Source organism: Leguminivora glycinivorella, chromosome 17 (genome assembly GCF_023078275.1).
Source record: "Leguminivora glycinivorella isolate SPB_JAAS2020 chromosome 17, LegGlyc_1.1, whole genome shotgun sequence".
Lineage (NCBI taxonomy): Eukaryota > Metazoa > Arthropoda > Insecta > Lepidoptera > Tortricidae > Leguminivora > Leguminivora glycinivorella.
Genome location: NC_062987.1, coordinates 19,774,374 through 19,798,156, shown reverse-complemented (window position 1 = coordinate 19,798,156; position 23,783 = coordinate 19,774,374). Strand labels below are relative to the sequence as shown.

The following is a 23,783-nucleotide window of genomic DNA, read 5'->3' as shown; positions in this document are numbered from 1 at the left end:
AGTACAGATGGTGTTTTTTTTACGCACTAGTGCGAGAAGTGGTTCATTATATGCCAGGTCGAAACTTCGGAGGCTCATCTGTACTGAAAAACGTCGTACGATACACGTGCGAAAAGGAACTTCCTTTTTTACGCACTTGTATCGTAATGTCTATTTCACATTACAATTCGGAAAGGAAAATGTCCAAAAATAGTTCCCTTTTTAACTCCCGATGCAAAAACGACGGGGTCTTATAAGTTAGACGTGTCTGTCTATCTGTTTGTATGTCTGTGAGTGTGTCTGTCTGTCTGTGGCATCGTAGCTCCCGAACGGATGAACTGATTTAGATTTAGTTTTTTTTTGTTTGAAAGCTGAGTTAGTCGGCAGTGTTCTTAGCCATGTTTCATGAAAATCGGTCCACTTTGTCGGGGTTTTTTTCAAAATGTTATCCTCAATACCTATTAAAAAACATTCCCAGTTGACCCTCATTCAACAATGCCAGCCTAGGGGGCGTTACTCTGACAAATAGGAATGTATGTTGTATGCAAAGAGGATCGAGTAATATAGAGAGTCACTGTCAAAGTAAAATGTGTAATCACAGTGCACAGACTGCCATCTCTCGATACAAGCTTAAAACTTTTGAACCTCAGTTTTGACAATTTGGCTCATATTGTTAGCTTGATATGTGTTAAAATGTCAAATATTAATATTAGCGCCATCTTGCTGAGCGTACCCCAAAGGTGTAATGCCATCTAGGCCACCGTACCTTTTTCTGTATGGTACTGAGGTACGTTTTTTTTTAGACTTTATCTGTCTATACGGAGTTATATATGTCTTTGGTTGTATGGAACAGGGTAGAATTTTCTAAATGACGGACGTTTTTCCGAGCCTTGCAAATAAAAAAAACCAAGCCCAGGTTGTTGTTCTGCATTTAAAACTAAACGGAGTCCAGTCACGCGATGAGCGCCATCTGCCGGACCAACGCGAGCGTTAGAAACACGCGCTCTTTCGCGCGTAAATCGTGCCATATGCGGAAATCTACCCCTTTGGCGTGTGATAAAATAGTTGTTCATAGTAGGTACAGTCAACAACACAGTTGTGAATACAGACAAAGTGCCAAAAGTATGTATACAAAACTTTATTCCCTGTACATAAAAGTGGGTATACATATCTTTGGCACTTTTTCTGTATTTACATATGTATTGTTGACTGTACCTACTCTAGCTGGCCTGTGTTCAATTTCAACACATCAAAACAACACATGTCAAAAATAAAAATGCAAAAACTAAATTACACATAGAAATAATCACAAAACAGTCTATCGGAAGTTATAGGTAGGTACGATTAGTCGATCACATACATATTGGCTCTGCATTTTTTATGGATATAGATAGATATATAGTTCGATAAATGGGTAATTAGCATGTTACGTTATTACATATCCACAAATTTAAAATTTTGAAAAAACCCCCGACCGCGTCATAGTGGACCGATTTTCATGAAACATGGCTAAGAACACTCCCGACTAACTCAGCTTTACTTTCTCAAGCAAAAAATCTAAATCTAAGTCGGTTCATCCGTTCGGGAGCTACGATGCCACAGACAGACACACACACAGACGTACAGACAGACAGACAGACAGACAGATAGACAGACACGTCAAACTTATAACACCCCGTCGTTTTTGCATCGGGGGTTAAAAAATAAAAGGGCCATAAATGTAAAACGTAGTAAGGAACAGCGGGGCAAATCTCGACTGTGGGGCAATTATAACTTATCCATTTTTTCCTTTATTTATTACACTATGATGTTGAGTTCTTCATGTATCTACTGAATACGCCTACCATATATAACCGGCGGACACTCTATTTAATAATGCAAGCATTGTAAAACATAGAAAAAAGGACCAGTTTTTGTCCCCCTGTTGAGATATGCCCCGCTTAGGGTTGTAAATAGAAAAAAAAACAAAATTTTTTTTTCAGAATTGTGAAAAAAAAACATGAAAAAAAACCGAGCACCATGGTTTTTTTTTCTAAATATGGTTTTTTTTCAGATGAACAAATAATACGACAATAACGGTTTTTCGTGAGTTGTAACGTGTTTCAATAACAATAACGTACATTTTAATTCAATTAACATTCAGTATACAAACGTTTATTGGGGAATCCCCGATGCTGCGTGTAGCGTGGAGAGGCGGTGGTGTTTCCAACAGTAAATAGTGATAACTACCAACTACAGATTTCGTAAATGTTACTTTTATAAGACCAGAAATTTAAGTTATTTGATTAAATTCGTTTAATAGTTAACATTAAGTCTAAAAACCCGTATAAATGTATTAACTATTTTGCAAATTTTGAGATTTCGTACTTTAGAAAAAAAACATACTCCAGAAAAAAAACTGTTTTTTTTCACGGTTTTTTTTCATGTTTTTTTTCATGCCAGAAAAAAAACCGTTTTTTTGCAACCCTAGCCCCGCTGTACCTTACTTGCAAGTTTCAACCCACAATACACGTGCAAACTCATTATTTAAACTCGTGTCGATACCTCTTCTTCTTGTTTGTATGTGTCACAAATAAATATTACATTAAGATGATACAAGAGGGGTCAATTCTTCATATTCATATTTATTGATATTGCACATATACATTACACGTCAGAAACATAAACATTCATTATAACTAAGTAATCCTTATTACTCTAAGAATTAAATTATAAAATTTATAAATGTGTTCTAATTTAAATACATTATCGCGCTAAATATTACATTTCAAGGAATTCATTGATGTCATAGAAGGCATTATCAATAAGCCATTTTTTTTAATTTATTGTAAAATACATTATCATTGGATATAGCGGTCATTTGTTCGGGGATACAATTATAAATTTTAGGGCCAATAGCATAGGTCGTTTTGGTAGATTTGGTCAGTCTGAAGTTAGATGTTTCGAGTACACCAAACAAACACTCTCGCAAACACACAAACACTCACACACAAACAACAACACAAACACAAACGCTCTCGACTATTTCCTCCCTGGTTTTTGAAGATAGAGCAATGATTTTTTTACCACAGATTATTATTTTAATTATCTGTGTCGGACCGTTTTAATTTTTTTGATATTTTTATTTTTAAAGACGCTAGAGCCAATCAAAGATTTCCAAAAACGGCCTTTTTCATTATGGCGCAAAAAAAGGTGTGATACTCAAGATTGGTAACAATTAGCCAAAAAAACTAAACGGTCCGGCACAGTTTATTTCATTATTATTCAGATTCTCAAATTTCGTTACGATTGATTATGTTTTGAAGGAGGAAACGGTCGAGAGCGGAACCTCGATTTGAAACATTTTTTCGCAATATCTTTTAACTGAGTTGTTCTTAATGGACAATTTTTTTACACTAGTATATTAAACTAGAATTCCCATAATTGAAAGGGGGGCTCCTTTCCATTTTAGCATTTTCACTCCTGAAGCGTCTTAAGGTGCTCACTCGTGCGTAGTGGTACCTACCATTACCTGCATGTGTCACGGCCTTAAAGGGGGGCGCCCTCTATTTCTTAAAGGGTCATGTGTACAGTCAACCAATTTGTAGGGCCGATTTAGACGGTACGAGAACTCGCATACGAGTTTTATTACATTGCGGTATTTGATGGCTGCGCAAAATTGTATGTACCCTCAACAGCCCGCAATGTAACTAAAATCGCATGCGAGTTCGCACGCCGTCTAAATCAGGTCGTATGCTAGGCCACTGAAGAACTTTTTCACAGTGAACGTCAAAGTGATTTTTATAGCAAACTAGCTATTGCCCGCGGCTTCACTCGCGTTAGAAAGAGACAAAAAGTAGCCCAAGTCGCTCCATCCCTTCAACTATCTCCACTTATAAATTCACGTCAATTAGTCGCTCCGTTTGGTCGTGAAAGACGGACAAACAAACACACACACTTTCCCATTTATTCGTATGGATAAAGCGCCGCGTCAATTAGACAGGGTTCTAGAGTTGTCATGTTTAATTTAAATTGGTTATTTTTTTAAATCTTAGTCTGAACAGTCAGTAATTGTTTTTTCCCCTCACTAGCTCGGAAACACGTGTTTTGTCCTTCAATACCAGCGGGTAAAAACGCATTTTATCCACTAGTGGGTAAAGTAATTTGACCTTGAATAAAATCAAATTAACTGCTTTAAAGTTGACAAAAGTAGGTGAATCTAGTAATAAAGATGATTTACCACCTGTGGAACTACTGGAAGCAGTGATAAACGCATTTTTTGCGTTATAGTTTCCTCGCTATAGTGAGGGGAAAAGTTTTGTGTTACACTCGGGTGCAAATTTATTTTACTTCTCGTGTGTTAAAAAACTCTCAAGTTCAGGATTCTATTCTCGAACCACTCGCTTCGCTCGTGGTTCAACTATAGAATCCTTTCACTTGCTCGTTTTTCAATTCCACACTCGGCGTTAAAATACAACTTTGCCCCCTTGTATAACAAATAACTATTTTTTTTCTTAATAATAGTACCTAAAAAAGCTGTAATATTTATAGGAAACTAGCTTTTGCCCGCTGCTTCGCTCGCGTTACATTCAAAATTTGCGGAATTTTCCATACAAACGTCCGCCCCCATTTAAGGAAAGTGGGGGGTTAGGAAGAGACAAAAAGTAGCCTATGTCACTCTCCATCCCTTTAACTATCTCCACTTAAAAAATCACGTCAATTCGTCGCTCCGTTTTGCCGTGAAAGGCGGACAAACAAACAGACACACACACTTTCCCATTTATAATATTAAGTATAGATAAATTACAAAGATAAATAATGCTTATATATGCGTAAAATTCACATTTAAAGTTTATACTTACTCGTAACAAAAAGTTCGCAAAAGTTAAAAATATACTACCATATAAAATATGAGAGAAGTGTAATGTTGCCATAGTTGAATCCATAAATAAAAATTTGCTTCGCTAAGCAATATTGTCAAGACTTTGCCAAACTCTTGACTGACGCTCTTGCATAAAAAGGACATGCATAATTGCATATTGTATGATGCAAACTACTTGTAATGCCGGAAAAAATCGCCCATTTATCAGAAAGCGGACTAATCCCAATAAGGCCTAGACCCTTCGGTTTGGAAGGTCATATGGCAGTCGCTTTAGTGAAACGCCAAATTTTAGGAATAAATAGTTGTCAAAGCGGACCTCAGATTCCATTGAGCCGTGGCGTAACGCAGGAACGATGATGTTAAATGGTAATGTGGTACCTTATACTTGAAAACGTCACAAATAATAAAACTTTAGTGAACTAGGATAACCCAAAACCCGAGGCCCAAGCTTATTGAAGAACATCTTATTTTATGACTGCAGTTAAAATGAGGGTGTACGTAACAAAGGCTGCTCTTCCATTTTTATGAATGTAGGAGAAGCTTATTTCGCCACATGAATTCAATTTGGGTTAGTGGATCGCCAGTTGTCGTAAATTGAAAGGAATATTATTATGATATTGTGAAGGTTTTGAATATAAGTAGGAGAAATCCGGACAAAATGGCATGCAGGTACAACTTACGGGTAACACGACTTTGTAACTAGGCTTATTTCAAATTGCCGGGCTGTAATAGTTATTTTTTATACAAAAGGGCAAAGTTGTATTTTAACGACGAGTGTGGATGTGGAATTGAAAAACGAGCAAGTGAAAGGATTCTATAGTTGAACCACGAGCGACGCGAGTGGTTCGAGAATAGAATCCTGAACTTGCGAGTTTTTTAACACACGAGAAGTAAAATACATTTGCACCCGAGTGTAACACAAAACTTTTCCCCTCACTATAGCGAGGAAACTACAACGTAAAAAATGCGTTTATCACTGCTTCCAGTAGTTCCACAGGTGGTAAATCATCTTTATTACTAGATTCACCTACTTTTATCAATTTTAAAGCAGTTAATTTGACTTTGTTCAAGGTCAAGTTACTTTACCCACTAGTGCATAAAATGCGTTTTTACCCGCTGGTATTAAAGGACAAAACACGTGTTTCCGAGCTAGTGAGGGGAAAAGTATTTTTCACCATACCAAATGGTAAAGGCTTACTTTGTTATTCGAAAACAGATAGCAAAATTGCATTCTATCTACAAGAGTGCAAAGTAATTTCATGCTTTTAAGTTTATGTCTTAAGCTGGCTGGTAGAATTTAGGTATAAATTATGATTTTGAATCATAAATATTGAATAGATTGATGGATTTGATTTAGTTTGATGTTTTATAGTCAGTATTTTGTTCGTGTTGGTGTGGTGAAAAAAATTGTGTTTCACTCGGTGGCAAAGTTTGTTTAACCTTCGTGCCTTGAAACCCTCGCAACGCTCAAGATTCCACTTTTTAAACCACTCGCTACGCTCGCGGTTGAATATTGGAATCTTTCGCTTGCTCGGGTATCAATATTGGCACGTGCAGTTAAACAACAATTTTGCCCCCTTGTAAAACAAATAACTATGTACATAGTATCGACACAGTACAGTATCACCTCGCAGCTGACATTTGTACAGTCCTGCGAGACATGGTTAAAAACACTAATTCAGCTTTCAAACAAAAAAAACTAAACCAAAATCGGTTCATCTGATCGGGAGCTGATGCCACAGACAGACACACACACACACAGACAGACAAACAGATACGTCAAACTAATAACACCCCGTCGTTTTTTGCGTCGGGAATTAAAACTGGAGACAAATTATATTCAAAAGTAATATTTCTTAATTTTACGACATTGCACATTTATTATATATACAATTACTAGCTTTTCCCCGCGGCTTCGCTCGCGTTAGAAAGAGACAAAAAGTAGCCTATGTCACTCTCCATCCCTTCAACTATCTCCACCGAAAAAATCACGTCAATTCGTTGCTCCGTTTTGCCGTGAAAGACGGACAAACAAACAGACACACACACTTTCCCATTTATACACTGAGAGAAAATACAACCAGTTTTCATGTTCGTTCAACAAGTTTTTTGGTTAAAATAGCGCCTACGTGCTTTTTGGTTCAAACAACAAGCTACTTGTCATTTGAATCGGCAATATATTTGAATCAACAAGTCGATTTTATAAAAACAACCTGACACATATTGTTTTAAACATACGTTTGGCTGATTCTAACGGATAAACCGCAACAAGGCGAACTTGTTAAATTCACAATGCAAATTTCTCTCAGTGTAATATTAGTACGGATTATAGTCATTGTCCTTGTTTAAATTTGGACATTAATTATTCATCGGTTGTTACAGAACTCGCAGCGCCTCGGCCGCGTAAGTCGCGCGGAAACCAAGGTCACAGGCATGGTGTTTGTGATGATCATCTCCTTCACCGTCGCGTGGACACCCTACTCCGTGTTCGCTTTGATGGAGCAGTTTGCTACTGAGGGAATCGTAAGTAACTATCATATCCTAGTATACCGGGTGCCCGGTAATTAATGGACAACCTTTTAACCACCAAGAGGGCACCTTATACTGGACCAGAAAATCGACTTTTAGGTTTAGTAAAAGTCGCCTGGTTTTCGAGATTTTCACACGTTTTAATTTTAAAAAGTGTGAAAATCTCGAAAACCAGGCGACTTTTACTAAACCTTAATGTCGGTTTTCTGGACCACTATAAGGTGCCCTCTTCGTGGTTAAAAGGTTGTCCATTAATATCCATTTAAATTTTAAAAAGTGTGAAAATCTCGAAAACCAGGCGACTTTTACTAAACCTTAAAGTCGATTTTCTGGACCAGTATAAGGTGCCCTCTTGGTGGATAAAAGGTTATCCATTAATTACCGGGCACCCTGTATATGTATAAGTAACAGCAGAGGCCTCGGCCGCGTGAGGAAGCGAAGGTAACACGCTTGGTGCTCGTGATCACTTTTACCATCGCATGGACACCCTATTTCGTGTTTGCCTTGATGAAACAGTTTGTCTTTATTGTTTAGTTACCTAAAGCAGAGGCTTCGGCCGCGTCAGGAGGCGAAGGTAACGCGCTTGGTTTTTAAGATCATCTTGTTCACGACCACGTGGAGACCCTGATCTATGTTCGCCTTGGAGCAGTTCGCTATTGAGGCATCGGTCATCAATCATCATATCAGCCATTTATCGCCACTGATGAGCATAGGCCTCTGCTTGAATGGAATTTATCCCTGTTCTGAGGTAACCACTACCAGAAGTGCTCCGCAATTTTTCAAATGTCGTCCACCCAACTAGGGTTGCAAAAAAACGGTTTTTTTCTGGCTTGAAAAAAAAACATGAAAAAACCGTGAAAAAAAACAGTTTTTTTGGAGTATGTAAAGCAGTTAATACTTTTATACGGTTTTTTAGACTTAATGTTAACTATTAAACGAATTTAATCAACACTAACTTTAATGTCCGGTCCTATAAAAGTAACATTTACGAAATCTGTAGTTGGTAGTTATCACTATTTACTGTTGGCAACACCACCGCCTCTCCACGCTACACGCAGCATCGGGATTCCCCAATAAACGTTTGTATACTGAATGTTAATCGAATTAAAATGTACGTTATTGTTATTGAAACACGTTACAACTCACGAAAAACCGTTATTGTAGAATTATTTGTTCATCTTAAAAAAAAAACATAAATAAATAAATAAATAACTGAGGCCCACGGTAAGCTCAAGAAGGCTTGTGTTGTGGGTACTCAGATAACGATATATATAATATATAATATATAAATACTTATATATATAGAAAACATCCATGACTCAGGAACAAATATCTGTGCTCATCACACAAATAAATGCTCTTACCGGGATTCGAACCCGGGACCGCGGCGTAGCAGGCAGGGTCACTACCGACTGCGCCAGACCGGTCGTCAAACCATATATATTTAGAAAAAAAACTACGGTGCTCGGTTTTTTTTTCATGTTTTTTTTTCATAATTCTGAATAAAAAAACATTTGTTTTTTTTCTCTATTTGCAACCCTACACCCAACGATCCCATGGACATCATGCATTCCGTTAACATTTTAAACTACCTGACATCACTCTCCCTGACAGAATTTCCCACCTGTCTCGTTTGGTAAGTGTTAAAAATTAAAATTTTGAAAAAACCCCCGACTGCGACATAGTAGACCGATTTTCATGAAACATGGCTAAGACTACTCCCAACTTACTCAGCTTTCAGACAAAAAAAACTAAATCTAAATCGGTTCATCCGTTCGAGAGCTACGATGCCACAGACAGACACACACACAGACAGACAGACAAACAGACAGACAGACAGACACATCAAACTTATAACACCCCGTCGGTTTTGCGTCGGGGGTTAAAATTGCCCAACAAACCTTTCTCAAGATCATTTCATTCATAGGTACAGGAGAATGTTATCAAGCATTAATTCTTCATGACTTCAATTTCAACATTTCATAATGAATACGAAAAGTTTGGAACATTTCAAATGGTCAGGCTAAAAGTAACCTAAAATTATTTTTTCTCAAACATGCAATGAAATATTGTCTTTACGTTCCTTAAAATGGGCTGGGAAGTATCGCTTTTTGGGCGCAACAACCTGAGAGGACTGTAAAGGGATTTCATATTATTTTTCAGGCCTAGGCCTGCAAAGTAACTTTTTTTTATAAAATATTGTCCTTTAGAGCATTTTTTTTATTTCATTGTATGTTTGAGAAAAGCACTATACATGCCTCGGCGTGAAAACGGATTCCTCGGCCTCGTATCCCTATCCGGCAGATTTCAAAAGATACCAAAAAATTAAGGGTATCAAAGCTTATATACCCACTTGGCCGGAAATAAAGCCTCATAGAATCTACTTTCATTTCCAGGCTAAACAATACCCGGCCTCTGATGTAATGTACTATTTCCATTTTTAGCATTTTTATAGAAACGTGCAGTCACTTCCCGCAGTCAAAAATAGAATAAAATTTAAAAAAAATATATAGAATACACCCCACACGAATTTCGATAGCAATTGCCGTCACTTAGGTATGTAATCGTATCTTAAGCTACTATGTACAAAAGATAATAAAAGTAATAAAAAGATAAAAGCTAACAGAAAAAGTAATATAGTTAGCTTGTCTAAAAAAGCTCTTACGTACTTAAAGTGGATTACAAAATCTTTTTTGTAACAAAATCAAACAGGATTCATTTACAACTGGGAGGATTCAGATTTATTACGACATTCATTTCACATTACATTCAATGTCAATTTATATAAATCAGATGTAACAATATTGGTTATGGTTTTAATCTCATACTGGATCTTGAAGAAGGCTTATGAGAAAATGTACTGTTGTGCCTGACTCAGCCTCGCGCACGTGATTTTTCATATTTAATTTTTTATTTTTTTCGACTTTTATGCCTACTACAAATGAAAAATATGAACTACAGAGCTTTATAACTACAAGATTATGAAATAGAATTAAAAAAATAATTAAAAACCGGCCAAGAGCGTGTCGGGCCACGCTCAGTGTAGGGTTCCGTAGTTTTCTGTATTTTTCTCAAAAACTATTGAACCTATCAAGTTCAAAACAATTTTCCTAGAAAGTCTTTATAAAGTTCTACTTTTGTGATTTTTTCAAATTACCTTGACATTTAAAACAATAGACAAAAATTCTCACGCACAGATCCGTGTCTATGCATGCGAGGGGTTAATTCGTAATTCATAATTTCATAAATAACTTAAATGAGAACGAGTATCTGTATATCACGACACCTTTAACAACATTTTGATTTTGACCCGTTTCAACCCCTGGAACGGACTGTTGCCTTCTTTGGACCAGAGTCGCCTTCATTGGACCACAAAGTGTCCAATGAAGATCATGTCGATGGAATTAGGAAATTTAAACCAATGGTTCAAATCAAAATATTTTTTATTCAAATTTTACAATAAAAATAAGAAAATATATATATATAATCTTTTCATGTACTACTTTTTTAGGGTTCCGTAGTCACTAGGAACCCTTATAGTTTCGCCATGTCTGTCTGTCCGTCCGTCCGTCCGTCCGCGGATAATCTCAGTAACCGTTAGCACTAGAAAGCTGAAATTTGGTACCAATATGTATATCAATCAAGCCGACAAAGTGCAAAAATAAAAAATTGAAAAAAATGTTTTATTAGGGTACCCCCCCTACATGTAAAGTGGGGGCTGATAATTTTTTTAATTCCAACCCCAACGTGTGATATATTGTTGGATAGGTATTTAAAAATGAATAAGGGTTTACTAAGATCGTTTTTTGATAATATTAATATTTTCGGAAATAATCGCTCCTAAAGGAAAAAAAAGTGCGCCCCCCCCCCTCTAACTTTTGAACCATATGGTTAAAAAATATGAAAAAAATCACAAAACTAGAACTTTATAAAGACTTTCTAGGAAAATTGTTTTGAACTTCATAGGTTCAGTAGTTTTTGAGAAAAATACGGAAAACTACGGAACCCTACACTGAGCGTGGCCCGACACGCTCTTGGCCGGTTTTTTCTTACATATTGTCTATTTGCGCACGGGTGAAGTATGAAAATTTCTAAAAAAAAGTTGCCATGATTGGACCCGTCTAATGATAGAACCCACTAATAGAGAAAACAAATGGCTGGAAACTGTTGTTTTAAATTTGCTCATTAATAAATGTTTAAGCATTATGAGAATACTTAGGTACGTCAACACATAAATTCAATTGCAAATGTATTTATACTTTCGTGATTTTATTCCTTCGCGTAATTTAACTTCATCAGTGCTCGAAAGCACTTGGACGCGTAACTCTTTTCCGGGAAGCGAGACGCGACTGAGGTTACGGGGTGGCCGAAGGTGAGGCCGAAGGTCACCGTGTACCTAAGTCGATTCCGTCTAGTACTATTAGTTTTTGAAATATTTAAGTGGTCCAATCAAGGCGCCGGTTCAATGATCGCAACCTTCCCCTAGTCGTTTAAAGATGTAACAGACTGTGTCGACCCTAAATCAAAGCTCAAGCCAAGCTTTTTATAGTCGAAAAGAACCTCAAAGTCGTTTATTTAACCCTTAAATGCATAGTGATGTATATATGCATCATCTATTTTTGACTCTATAGACAACATGTCAAAATTCAAATTTGAATGAATTTCTGTCAAGGTCATGCATTTAAGGGTTAAACCTTCATTAATTTTATATTTCCGGCATCAAGAATTCTTTACCTTCCTCGGCATTGTAAATCAGAGAGGTCCCGGACAGTTTTCAACTTGCTCCAGAAAGTTATGAAATATTTGATGGTAAGAAATAAAATACTGCAAACAATCATATTTATGAAAGCTTGAATTCTGAAATATTAAGAGTGCTTTGAAAACACGTACCTGTAAAACACGTACCTGTGTGTGCTGCACGCGGTTTCTCCTAAACGAGCATTTAAAAAAATCATTACTAGTTGAATAAGCTTTTTCTTCCATATATTTTTTGTTTAACCTTAAGTTAATAAGATGTTCTAACTGAAACAAGTAATTTTACTGTCTTTTAGTATGGGTAAAGTGTACAATTTTATCGATGAACATTGTGCATTTTACAATATAAGTATATCGCCTTTTTTTGTCATAGCGCTCTTAAATACCTATTTCTACAGTAAGCTTAGCAAGGTTGATGTGGTGGATTACTTCATACTAGGTAAAGAGAAATATTTGTAACACATAAATTAACATTTAGGAAACAAGGCAAAAATATGAATAATAAAATACCAAGATCCTGGAAACCGCCAACCTCAATACCTTTCCTGGCCCCGTAGCCGAATGGCATTTCTACGACATAAACGCCGCGAAAGGTAATCTGGCTCTGTCGCGCCAATACGTAAGAGCGAAAGAGATAGATATCTACAAGCGTTTCATTTCGTAAGCGTTTGTGCATTCGGCTCCGCACGTTGGTAAGGGCCACGTTTGAGATTGAGACGAATTCAGCTTTCGAGTACAAGAGGTGATTATAATTCTATCTTTGTGGCAGCAGGTAGGGCCTTTTCACAACCGATGTTACCTTTACGTACTTAAAAACGACGCATTTGGCATAAAAGGCGCCTCAAATTTGTAAAACATATCAGAAAAGCATGGGTACAATGAATTTCAAGAAAGTTCCTATTGAAATGCAGTTTTTTTTTTTTTTTATACTACGTCGGTGGCAAACAAGTATACGGCCCGCCTGATGTAAAGCGGTCACCGTAACCTATGGACGTCTGCATGCAGTGGATGTGTGGAGTGCTGGATGGCAGTTGGAAAACGATTTCAAAGCAATGATTATGGTAGGGACATTGATGGATTTGCTAAAGGATGTATGATGTTTTATGGATTTGCTAAAAAAGTCTGACTGTCTTAGTGATAGTTTTATTTTTTGCCAGATTTAATGCCAATCTACAAATAAGAACATTTTTTGTGTAACTTTTTATTTAAACAAGATTGTTTAAACGTCACAAACTACTAAGTAATTAAAAAGTACACTTATTCAAAATTTCCAAAGTATTGTTGTGGCTGCTAAAAGTTGCTCTCACTAAAAGGCAATTTTCTTTCCAGATTTCGCCGGGAGTGGGGGTCATACCGGCTCTCGTCGCTAAAAGCTCCATTTGCTACGACCCTCTAATCTACGTCGGAATGAATACTCAGGTAATAATTACCCTACTCAACCTTTGCTATAATGTATTTTCTGTATGTTTTACAAACGTTTTTCTTTTCAGTTTCGGCAGTCCATTAAACGGTTCTTCGGTCATCATAGTAAGGGAGGACTCTCTCAAACGGAAAAAGGATACGACAACACCCTAATGTCCCCCGCCCACAGAATGTCCTGCCTCAACGACTCCTCCCGGCAGTGTTCAGAGACCAACGTCTCCATCATCTTAAAAAAGCCTAAGAATAAAAAAGTAATTATCGCCGAAGATGCCTCAGAAGTCACAAATAATGGGACCATACGGAACTTCCTTAGAGAAACCGAGCTGTGCACTATTAAAGAAACCAGGACTTCTTCGGAAGCTGAACGATCTGTGGAGACCACGCACGAGGACGACAGCGGCAGCAGGAAACAAGAGTATGACGAGTCTTCGAGGCTGTTTGAGGACGTCCAGGCTACAGACAAGCTTGATGACGTCACCTACATGATGAAAAACGTTTACGGAAATTTAGCTTTCGAGGAACACGTTACGGACTCCCCGGAGTATGACAACAACCTCAGTGAGTTCAGAGTCACCAAGAAACCTAAACTGATCAAACACAGCTACTCCCTCGACCTTAGCGGCGTCTCCAACCAAAGCAAGAAGAGGAAACTCTCTATAGAAAGTAAATTAGAGTCGCTGAACCAATCTAAACCCTTATTTAAGAGTACGGTAGTGAGTAAGTTCATCGGTCACAATCCTAAACTCGGTCAAGATAACTTCAAAAGTTATCTATGTCGTTACGACAAAAACGAAAGTTACGACAAAAAAGACAATTTGTAGCTGAAAGAGTAAAATGAGGACTAGTATAGTAGAATCGGAAACGAAAATTTTAAATTATTTATATTTTGTAATGCATGATCGAAGGAAACTAGTATATTTATTCTGTGATCCTCTCTTATTGGAAGGGTTATTAGGTGCTGTGCCGATCGGCAGTATTTAAAAAAAAGAGCTATCGTCAAGTGTCTGTGATATAGATTTGAGTGCCAAACGAAAATGAGCAGGTTTCCTTGATGTTTCGAGTATAGTATTTGCTAAAGGCGTTAGCAAGATTGGGGATGGTATCTCATGAATTCGAGTAAACTTAGTTCTGATTACAGAAGATTACTGTAAGGAAGTTGCCAATTATTATAAAATAGTATTAATAATTATGTTTTAGCTAGCGTAAGACAAAGTAACACATCGATTGAGTTTGTGTAGTTTGATGTTCGAATTTTTAATGCGATTTTTGCGCTTTATGAGCAGCGTGTACGAAATTTTAATGTATAGTTATATTTTCTAAAATTGCGGGAACTCCGCTTGTCGTTAATGTTAATATGTATCATTGTCTTTTTAATAAATTTGAGATGTGTGGCGAATAATATCGACACCCTGTTCCTAAGGGCGAGCCTTGAGGTAACCGACAGACTGGTTTAAAAAGGCTATAGGTACTTAATCCAGTGGGTCAGTACTGGCCCCATTATAAAAAAAAAAGTTAATAAGTTGAAATTTACTAAATAATAATTCTTTATTTGGGCTTGTGAAAGTAGTGTTAGTAAATCAAATAAATGCAAACGTAAAATCATATTAAAATGGTTATCGGAAAAATTGGTTTAAAAATAATGATTTTCTTGGATCACATCTAATTGTCAACTAACATGTTATCTGAGACTTTTTTAATTACTGGCCAAGATGTGTACACTATTTTACTGTTCGATGGAGCCGAAAAGCGGTAACTTCGTTTATCGTAGAGGCCTGAAACTTGACGCTTTCCGGCCGGATAACAGTTGCGTCCGGGAATGACGTACGATTTAAAACCGGACACCGCGTTTCTTGTTCCAGGGAGTTAAAATTATAATAAGTTGTAGCTGCAAATTACTAGATACCTACCTACATCCTAATTAGGCAAGGCAACGTATCGACACTCAACATAGTGAAAATCAGTCCCTGTACCCAAGAGTTCAATCGTCAACTCTTTGTATGAAATCATTAAAATATTTAATAAAATCTTTTTAAAACAATAATTTATAAAATCTATGAAATCATAGATTTTCCTGCGTATTTGCGATCAAAAGTCACATTTAGAAAGACACTGGGCAATCACGAACACAGATTCATAATTGATAGAGTTAACACCACCCTAACGCCACCCTAAGGCGGTTGAGAATTGAGGGAAGGCATGGATAAATTCGCACACATCCAGCAGGCCTCCGTGGCGCAGTTGGAAGCGCGATGGCCCCGGCAAGGCCAAAGGTCGCAGGTTCGAGTCCTGCCGGAGGTGTGAATTTTTCCATTTTTCCTTTAATTTAAAAATATGATAGAGTTAACACCTGAAAACTGTAATAATTTATTTAAATACGCAAAAGCCAGAACTGAATCTTAATTCGTCCATAATAAATATGTTAATTTATCTTTCAATCAGCCTCTACGGAATTCCGTAAAGACAGTGGATTCAATTTAGGTCAATTTAAATATTTAGCGGAGCGAAAAATAATATGCATCCAAGTCAGTTGTGTTATTTGAGCATTTCTTTTTTTGCCATTTTTTTTATTTTTATTTTTTTAAAGAATTTTAGGTCAATTGTACTCAGAATCACGAGGACTTTCAATCTCACTGGGAGACAAAAAGTGTCCCAGAATTTCCATACATTTTTATTACTTTCCTCTTTTGTTAACCCCACACAACATGTACGAAAAATGGTAACAAAATAAGAAAAAATCGTATGGTACAATTTCTTTAACTACTATGATTGGAAATGCTAGTGATTCTGAGTAGAGTTTTTTTCAAAAATATCACATTTCATAAAAGTTTCGAAAAAAAAAGTAATGCTCATTTGCGTCAACCGGGCTATTTGCGTCTTGTGGGGTAAATGTGTCTTTTGAAGATCTATGATAGCCATATAATACTTATTTGTTTTACAAGGGGGCAAAGTTGTTGTTTAAGAGGGTTAAGTAGAGGGTTTCAAGGCACGAAGGTTTTAAACAAACTTTGCCACCGAGTGAAACACAAACATTTTCACCACACCAACACGAACTAAATAATGACTCTAAAACATCACACTAAAATAAATCAAAATCAATTTATTCTATACTTATGATTCAAAATCATCATTTATAAGTAAAATCTACCAGCCCGCTTAAGACATCAAGTTAAAATTTGTATGAAATTACTTTGCACTCTTGTGGATAAGATGCAATTTTGTTATCTGTTTTCGAAAGCAAATACTGCAAAGACTCAAAGAGCCTTTACCAGTTGGGGTGGTGAAAAATAATTTGATGACCATACTTAAAACGTAGAGGATTGCAAGAGACACAAGTATCCCAGATAACCTTAAACGACTGTTTTGTTCTAGCGCATTATACCATGATCAAGGATTACTTATATAGGAATTACATATATACTTCATACCAAAGAGGATAGAGTATTAAAGAGAGTTACTGTCAAAGTAAAATGTGTAATCACAGTGCATAGACTGCCATCTCGCGACACAGGCTTAAAACTTTCGAACCTCAGTTTTGACAATTTGGCCCATATTCTTAGCTTGATATGTGTTAAAATGTCAAATATTAATATTAGCGCCATCTAGCTGAGCGTACCCCAAAGGTGTATCGCCATCTAGCTCACCGTACCTTTTTCTGTATGGTTTTGGGGTACGTTTTTTTCTTAGACTTTATCTGTCTATACGAAGTTATATAGGTCTTTGTTCATACTAAGAATCGTACCTCGATTTTTAGCGCCACCTATTAAATACTATCATAACTACACTGATTATGCTTACAAGTTAATTTATTTCAAAATGTGTAGTGGCGTAAAATAAAAAAAATATGTCATTTGTTCGGCGGGTCGACCCAGGTACCGCTGGGAGGACAGTGTGGTGGAGGATCTGCGTCGGCTTCAAGTCAGAGACTGGCAAGAGGCTGCGCAGGATCGGGACAGGTGGCGATCTCTCGTTTCGGAGGCCAAGATTCACTTTGGATCACTGAGCCACAATAGTTAGTTTAGTTCATTTGTTCTCATAAAACATATTTGGGGAAAATATGATTTTGGCCACTTCCAGGCTACGAACAGCGCCATCTAGTTTTAAGCCTAAAAGGCATGTACATTTCAGGGGTACGCTTTTTTGTATGGGCTTTGTCAGTCCAGTTTTCAATCGTTCTTGCCATGATGATGAACTGTCGTAGGTAGTCCATTTTTGTACGGAGCAGCTGTCACGCAAAATTTTTGTAGACGTTTCGTTTGTAAGGACGTCACATTATGTCATCAAATTTAATAAGGTTTAATTTTACAAATAAGTAGAACTTTACAAATTAGAAAACACTCAAATGAAAAGTAAGAATCCGCCTCTAGAGACCATGACCATGAACTCACAACTTGCCCTGTCAAGCGCGAGTCCATAGCGCGACTTCAAGTATGGACTCGCGCGCGACAGGGCAAGTTATGCTATATGGTCAGAAGTCCATGAATATTACAATTTTGCATCGTGAAAGGCCTATTAAATATTGAAATTTAGCTTAGTTTTGAGCACCAAATCACTAAATTATTTATGAAGATTAAAGTTAGGGACATTGTTCAACGTAATGTAAATAGGTACAATAATTTAGCCTTAAACATATTTTTATGTAACTTCTCAGAGAGTCTTCAAGAGTCTTCAATGTTTAAATAAATTATCTTTTTTCAAATATAGAAGTTTCATTGAATATTATTACCTACCACCTACTTTTACAAGAATCTTATTTTGAAGTAGTAATGGAAAATAAGTTTCAACTCTTTTAAGTCTGTGTGGTGACGAGTTAAGAATTTCACCACCCCCTTTCTTCCCGTGAGAGCCGTAAAAGTCGACTGTGGGATATGGGTTAGATTGTGGCGTAGGTGAGAAGCTGGCAACCTGTCACTGCAATGTCACAATTTGGATTTCTTTCAACCCCTTTTTGCCAAGAGTGGCACTGAAACTTAGTAGTTCATGCTCTGCTTACCCCTTTATGGGATACATGCGTGATTATATGTATGTCTTTTAAGTAATACGTAAGTGAAATTGGACTCAAGTTTTGTTTCTGACGAAGATGAAAATTTTCACTTGCAGAGCTGCAACCTCTTTACAGCCTCAAAAGCAAAATTTATTACGAACAATTAAATACATAGATAGTTATTTGTTTTACAAGGGGGCAAAGTTGTTGTTTAACCGCACGGGCCAATATTGATACCCGAGCAAGCGAAAGATTCAATTATTGAACCACGAGCGTAGTGAGTTCAATATTTATGATTCAAAATCGTCATTTATAAGTAAATTCTACCAGCCAGCTAAAGACATCAAGTTAAAATTTGTGTGAAATTACTTTGCACTTTGGATAAAATGCAATTTTGCTATCAGTTTTCGAATAGCAAAGAACGCCTTTATCAGTTGGTGTGGTGAAAAATAGTTTACTTAGGTTTAAGATCATTTAATCTCATAAGAATTACATACAATTCACTTAACGAGATTAATACACAACAATATATAAATTTAGTTTAGAGCGCACAAAGAAACTTATGACTTAACTTAACTAAAAGAGGTAGTTATACAAAATAATGCATATTCTAACTGGCCGCGCGGAAAGCGCTTACATTTCTGATTCGCACTAAAAGCTTTGCATCCAGCTTTATCATGCAATCGGCTTAGAGTAGAACTCACTCCCTGCAGATCTATTTCCAGCCCGTTATAACATGGACTTGTTTAAATCAAGAGTGAATCTCTTTTTGAGACTTGAGACCGATACTGGACCTCTGGAATATAATCTTTGGTAAGTATCTCTTTGTTTTATACTTATAAAGTACAGTCAAGGAAACTGAAATATTTAGCAGTTAACGGTTCACTTTACTTTTGACAGCTCTTACAAATATCAACCAAATGCACAGGAGCCAAATTGCTAAATAATCGATTTCCTCGACCGGACCTATAATTAGGTACGTAAGGACAGCTGGTCCTCATAAAAACAAGGAAACCTCCTGTTAACTTTGCATGGAAGTCAGTCATATAGCAGATCAGAAAAACTACGTAGCTTTGAGCCATTTTTTTCAAAGTTGTCCCCCCACTTTTTTTGTAACATGGGTATTTTTTACACGATTCATACTCAGAACAGATTTCTAGCCTGTGTGGTGACGGGTTAAGAATTTCACCACCCCCTTTCTTCCCGTGGGTGTCGTAGAAGGCGACTGTGGGATATGGGTTAAATTGTGGCGTAGGCGAGAGGCTGGCAACCTGTCACTGCAATGTCACAGTTTCGTTTTCTTTCAACCCCTTATTTGCCAAGAGTGGCACTGAAGCTTTAGTAGTTTCATGTGTTCTGCCTACCCCTTTATGGGATACAGGCGTGATTGTATGTTGTTGTTGTTGTTGTTGTCATACTCAGAATTGCAAGGTTTTTCGATCCTGAATGGTGAAAAAAAAAAATTGAAGATTTAGATACATTTTTCAAACCTTCCATTCCGTTACCGCCATACAAAATGTATGAAAAAATGGTAACGGAATGGGAAAAAACCTTGGGACACTTTTTTTCTTCTATTAGGATTGAAAGAGTTCGCGATTTTGAGTGACCACATAAAAATTTCCAAATCAAAAAAAAGTGGGGTGGACAACTCTGATAAAAAATGGCCAATTATACAACTAAAATTTTATTGTGTCAATTGATTCGGTCAAGTTGTGTTCCAATGCATGGAAAATTAAAAAAAATTAAATCCAGCTAAACTTAAATGTAGTATGGTACCTTAGGGTAAGGTGCTTTGCGCACACTAGCGTCCCCCTGACGCAACACCCCCTTTTAGCACGACTGAGGTCCCGGTTTAAGGTATTTCTTCATTTTTGAGAAAAGTATCAGAGTTAGGAAAAAAGTGTCTATGAAAGAATTAATTTTTATTAAATTTTACACAAATAAGGTTATATGCATTTTTTTTTAACACTTACCATATTCGTGCATTAGCTTGTTGAAGTTCGATATAACTCAGTACTTAATGAAATAGTAATGTTTATTAGTGGTTAAATTTCTGAATTTTGTCAAAGTTTATCAAGCTACTAGTTTTTGCTCTTCTGAAGTACCTATTTACCAAGTTTCAAGCCTGTAGCTTAAAATAAAACTTATTCCCCATACAAACTTCAGCCAGCCTCTTAAAGGATAGGTACCTACTCTTAAAGGATAAAAATCAAAAAACGCTGAAATTAGTTTCTTTCCATTTTAATATTACCTTTTTAGTCTTTATAAGAAGTTTCAAGCTCATATTCTCAAAATAAAGGTAGATCGTCATACGAATTTGGGACACCCATTTCACCCCCTTAGGGGATGAATTTTGAAAAATCCTTCCTCAGCGGGTTCGTAGACCTTATAAGTAGCCTATGAGCCAAATTTGGATTCTCTTAGCACCAGCGGTTTGGGCTGTGCCTTGATTTAAGTCAGGCAGTCACTCATGACTTTGCCGTTTATATAGATAACATGAAAATAGTGCATGATATCAAAAAATATTGTATGACCTTTCTTATTGAGAATTTTATGAGCATTATTTATTTCATTGACAACTTTTTTCTAAAATGTATATTTTCCCCAAAAATAAAAAATAACTGAATTTTGGCACATATTTTATGGTAAAAGGGGGGTTGCGTCGGGTGGAGGGGGGGGACGCTAGTGTGCGCAAAGCACCTTACCCTAAGGTATCAAACCGCATATCTTTTTATTTGGATTTAATTTTTTTTTTTTCAAAAAACAGTTTGACCGAATCAAATGGGTATTGGGTATCCATCCCATATCCTATCGTATTATCGTAAAAAATCTGCAATTGCAAAAACACAAGAACAAGAATCTCTTTGGAATCGGTTCAAAAGATTAAAAAGCGATTTCTCATCATAGCTTATTCCTGACATCCTACGAAGGCTTTCGCCAATAACGAACGAGATTGAAAATGCTCACTGAAACAACCGTAACTGGGTAATTACGTAGCCGAATGGCACAAACGCTCACGAAACGAAACGTTCGTAGATATCTATTCTATCGCTCTTGCGTATTGGCGCGACAGAGCCAGACTACCTTTCGCGGCGTTTCGTTTTCGTTTCGCGTCGCAGAAATGCCATTCGGCTACGGCACCTGGATACGTATTAGCCAAATGCGCAAACGCTTAGTAAGCGTAATATCGTTATAATATGAATTTGACTGTACTTAAAATAAAATATTTTATAATGTGCACGAAATAAAGCACGAAACAATACATGGATAGAAGTTATTTTTAAATCCAATTTCTATTTAATAAGTCAGGTAGAAATCAATGAAGTAACTGAGTTGACCGTGACGTCACTCAATTCGATTTCATATTAGTAGTAGTAGTAGTAGTAGTAAAACACTTTATTGTACCAGAAAATAATACAACACACAGGAAAAAGAGCTTATTATAAGTACAAAGGCGAACTTATCCCTTTAAGGGATCTCTTCCAGTTAACCTTTGAGCAATTGAGGGAGAATTGGAGATGGTAGGCATACAGTACAAACGGCGCAGGAAACGGATTCTAGGTAATAATAAATAATTAGTTCTACATTTTCAAGACGTTGGAATTAGTTTTGACAGTTCTTAAAAAGAAGCTGCTTTGACTAGGAGGCAAGTAGCCTATTATTGTATCAGTACCACTCTTCCGTATTCGCGCGACAGAGACAGACTGTGTTTCGAGCGGTGTCTAGAGTTATAGTATGAATTTTCTGAGATGAACTTTTCGCTTTAGCCGTAATCTGTTAAACAAATGCCTTTGTTTCTGTTATTCACGGCGGCTAGCTCCCGTTTAAACGGCACGTGCTATAGTCTCAGTGTAGTTAAAAAGCAACTATCATGATATTAATAAGGTTCAAATCCATAAAAAGACCTTTCGGAGATAACACGTTTTGTCAACTTCAAAAAAAGTTACCTGCATACTGCAAACTGTTTAATAAATTTGAACCTTATTGCTATCATGATAGTTGCTTTTTAACTACACTGAGACTTTAGCACGTGCTGTGGAAACGGGAGCTAGCCGCCGAGAATAATAGAAACAAAGGCGTTTGTTTAACAGATTACGGCTAAAGCGAAAAGTTCATCTTAGAAAATTCATACTATAACAGCTATTGTCATTTCGACTGTGTTTTTATAGGCTGGTTGACAATCATTGACACTACGTAATTATTGAAACGTAGACAGAACGCACTACAGAAAAAAAGAGCTAGCTACGATCGGCTTACGTAACGTAAACGAATGCGACGTTGACTACGTGCCCAGTTCTTTATTTGGAATCCATTTTCATCCGTTCTGTTATCAATCAAACAAAACGAATGCTTTTCAAGCCAATTCGGATATACAATTGTGTGGCTACTATGATTTTTTTATACGTTACTCGATCGATAGTGAAAACGCCACGGGGAAAAACGTAATTTCAGGTAAAAATTAATATCGGTTTCCCCTCACTAGCTCGGAAATACGTGTTTTGTCCTTTAATACCAGCGGGTAAAAACGCATTTTATCCACTAGTGGGTAAAGTAATTTGACCTTGAATAACGTCAAATTAACTGCTTTAAAATTGATAAAAGTAGGTGAATCTAGTAATAAAGATGATTTACCGCCTGTGGAACTACTGGAAACAGTGATAAACGCATTTTTTGCGTTGTAGTTTCCTCGCTGTAGTGAGGGGAAAAGTTTTGTGTCACACTCGGGTGCAAATGAATTTTACTTCTCGTGTATTAAAAAACTCGCAAGTTCAGGACTCGCTTCGCTCGTGGTTCAACTATAGACTCCTTTTACTTGCTCGTTTTTCAATTCCACACTCGGCGTTAAAATACAACTTTGCCCCCTTGTATAACAAATAACTATTAAATTATTCAGTGTGACACGCAAAACGCATTAAAAACCGATTAATACCCCCACAAACGTGTTAATCCTTTTGTACTTAATGTGGTAGTTAATGTGTGGCGACAGATATGACTTTAACCACCCTCTTTTCTCCCGTGGGTGTCGTAGAAGTCGACTGTGGGATGGGGTCAGTAACTGAGTTTTCCGAAAAACCAAATACAATCGAATGCTTGGTACCAATTTTATTTGGTGCTTTATGCACTCTAGAGTATGGAGATTATCCCCATACACTAGATTTCCATAAGATTGTCACTGAAACCTGTGTGCTTAGCCGAATTCACAAACGCTCACGATAATATCTCTTCTGTAGCTATCTATCTCTATCGCTCTTGCGT

General features: G+C 36.9%; 1 protein-coding gene across 1 annotated transcript in view; it reads left to right on the top strand.

Moving 5' to 3' along the window:
• LOC125235309 (parapinopsin-like) overlaps positions 1 to 15,078 on the top strand; it is a 118,554-nt gene extending 103,476 nt beyond the window's left edge. The window contains exons 6-8 of the mRNA XM_048141830.1: positions 7,223 to 7,363; positions 13,454 to 13,543; positions 13,615 to 15,078. Coding sequence (XP_047997787.1) covers positions 7,223 to 7,363; positions 13,454 to 13,543; positions 13,615 to 14,367 — 984 coding nt within the window. The 3' untranslated portion in view covers positions 14,368 to 15,078. The remainder of the gene's footprint in view (positions 1 to 7,222; positions 7,364 to 13,453; positions 13,544 to 13,614) is intronic.
• The last annotated feature ends 8,705 nt before the right edge of the window (positions 15,079 to 23,783 follow it).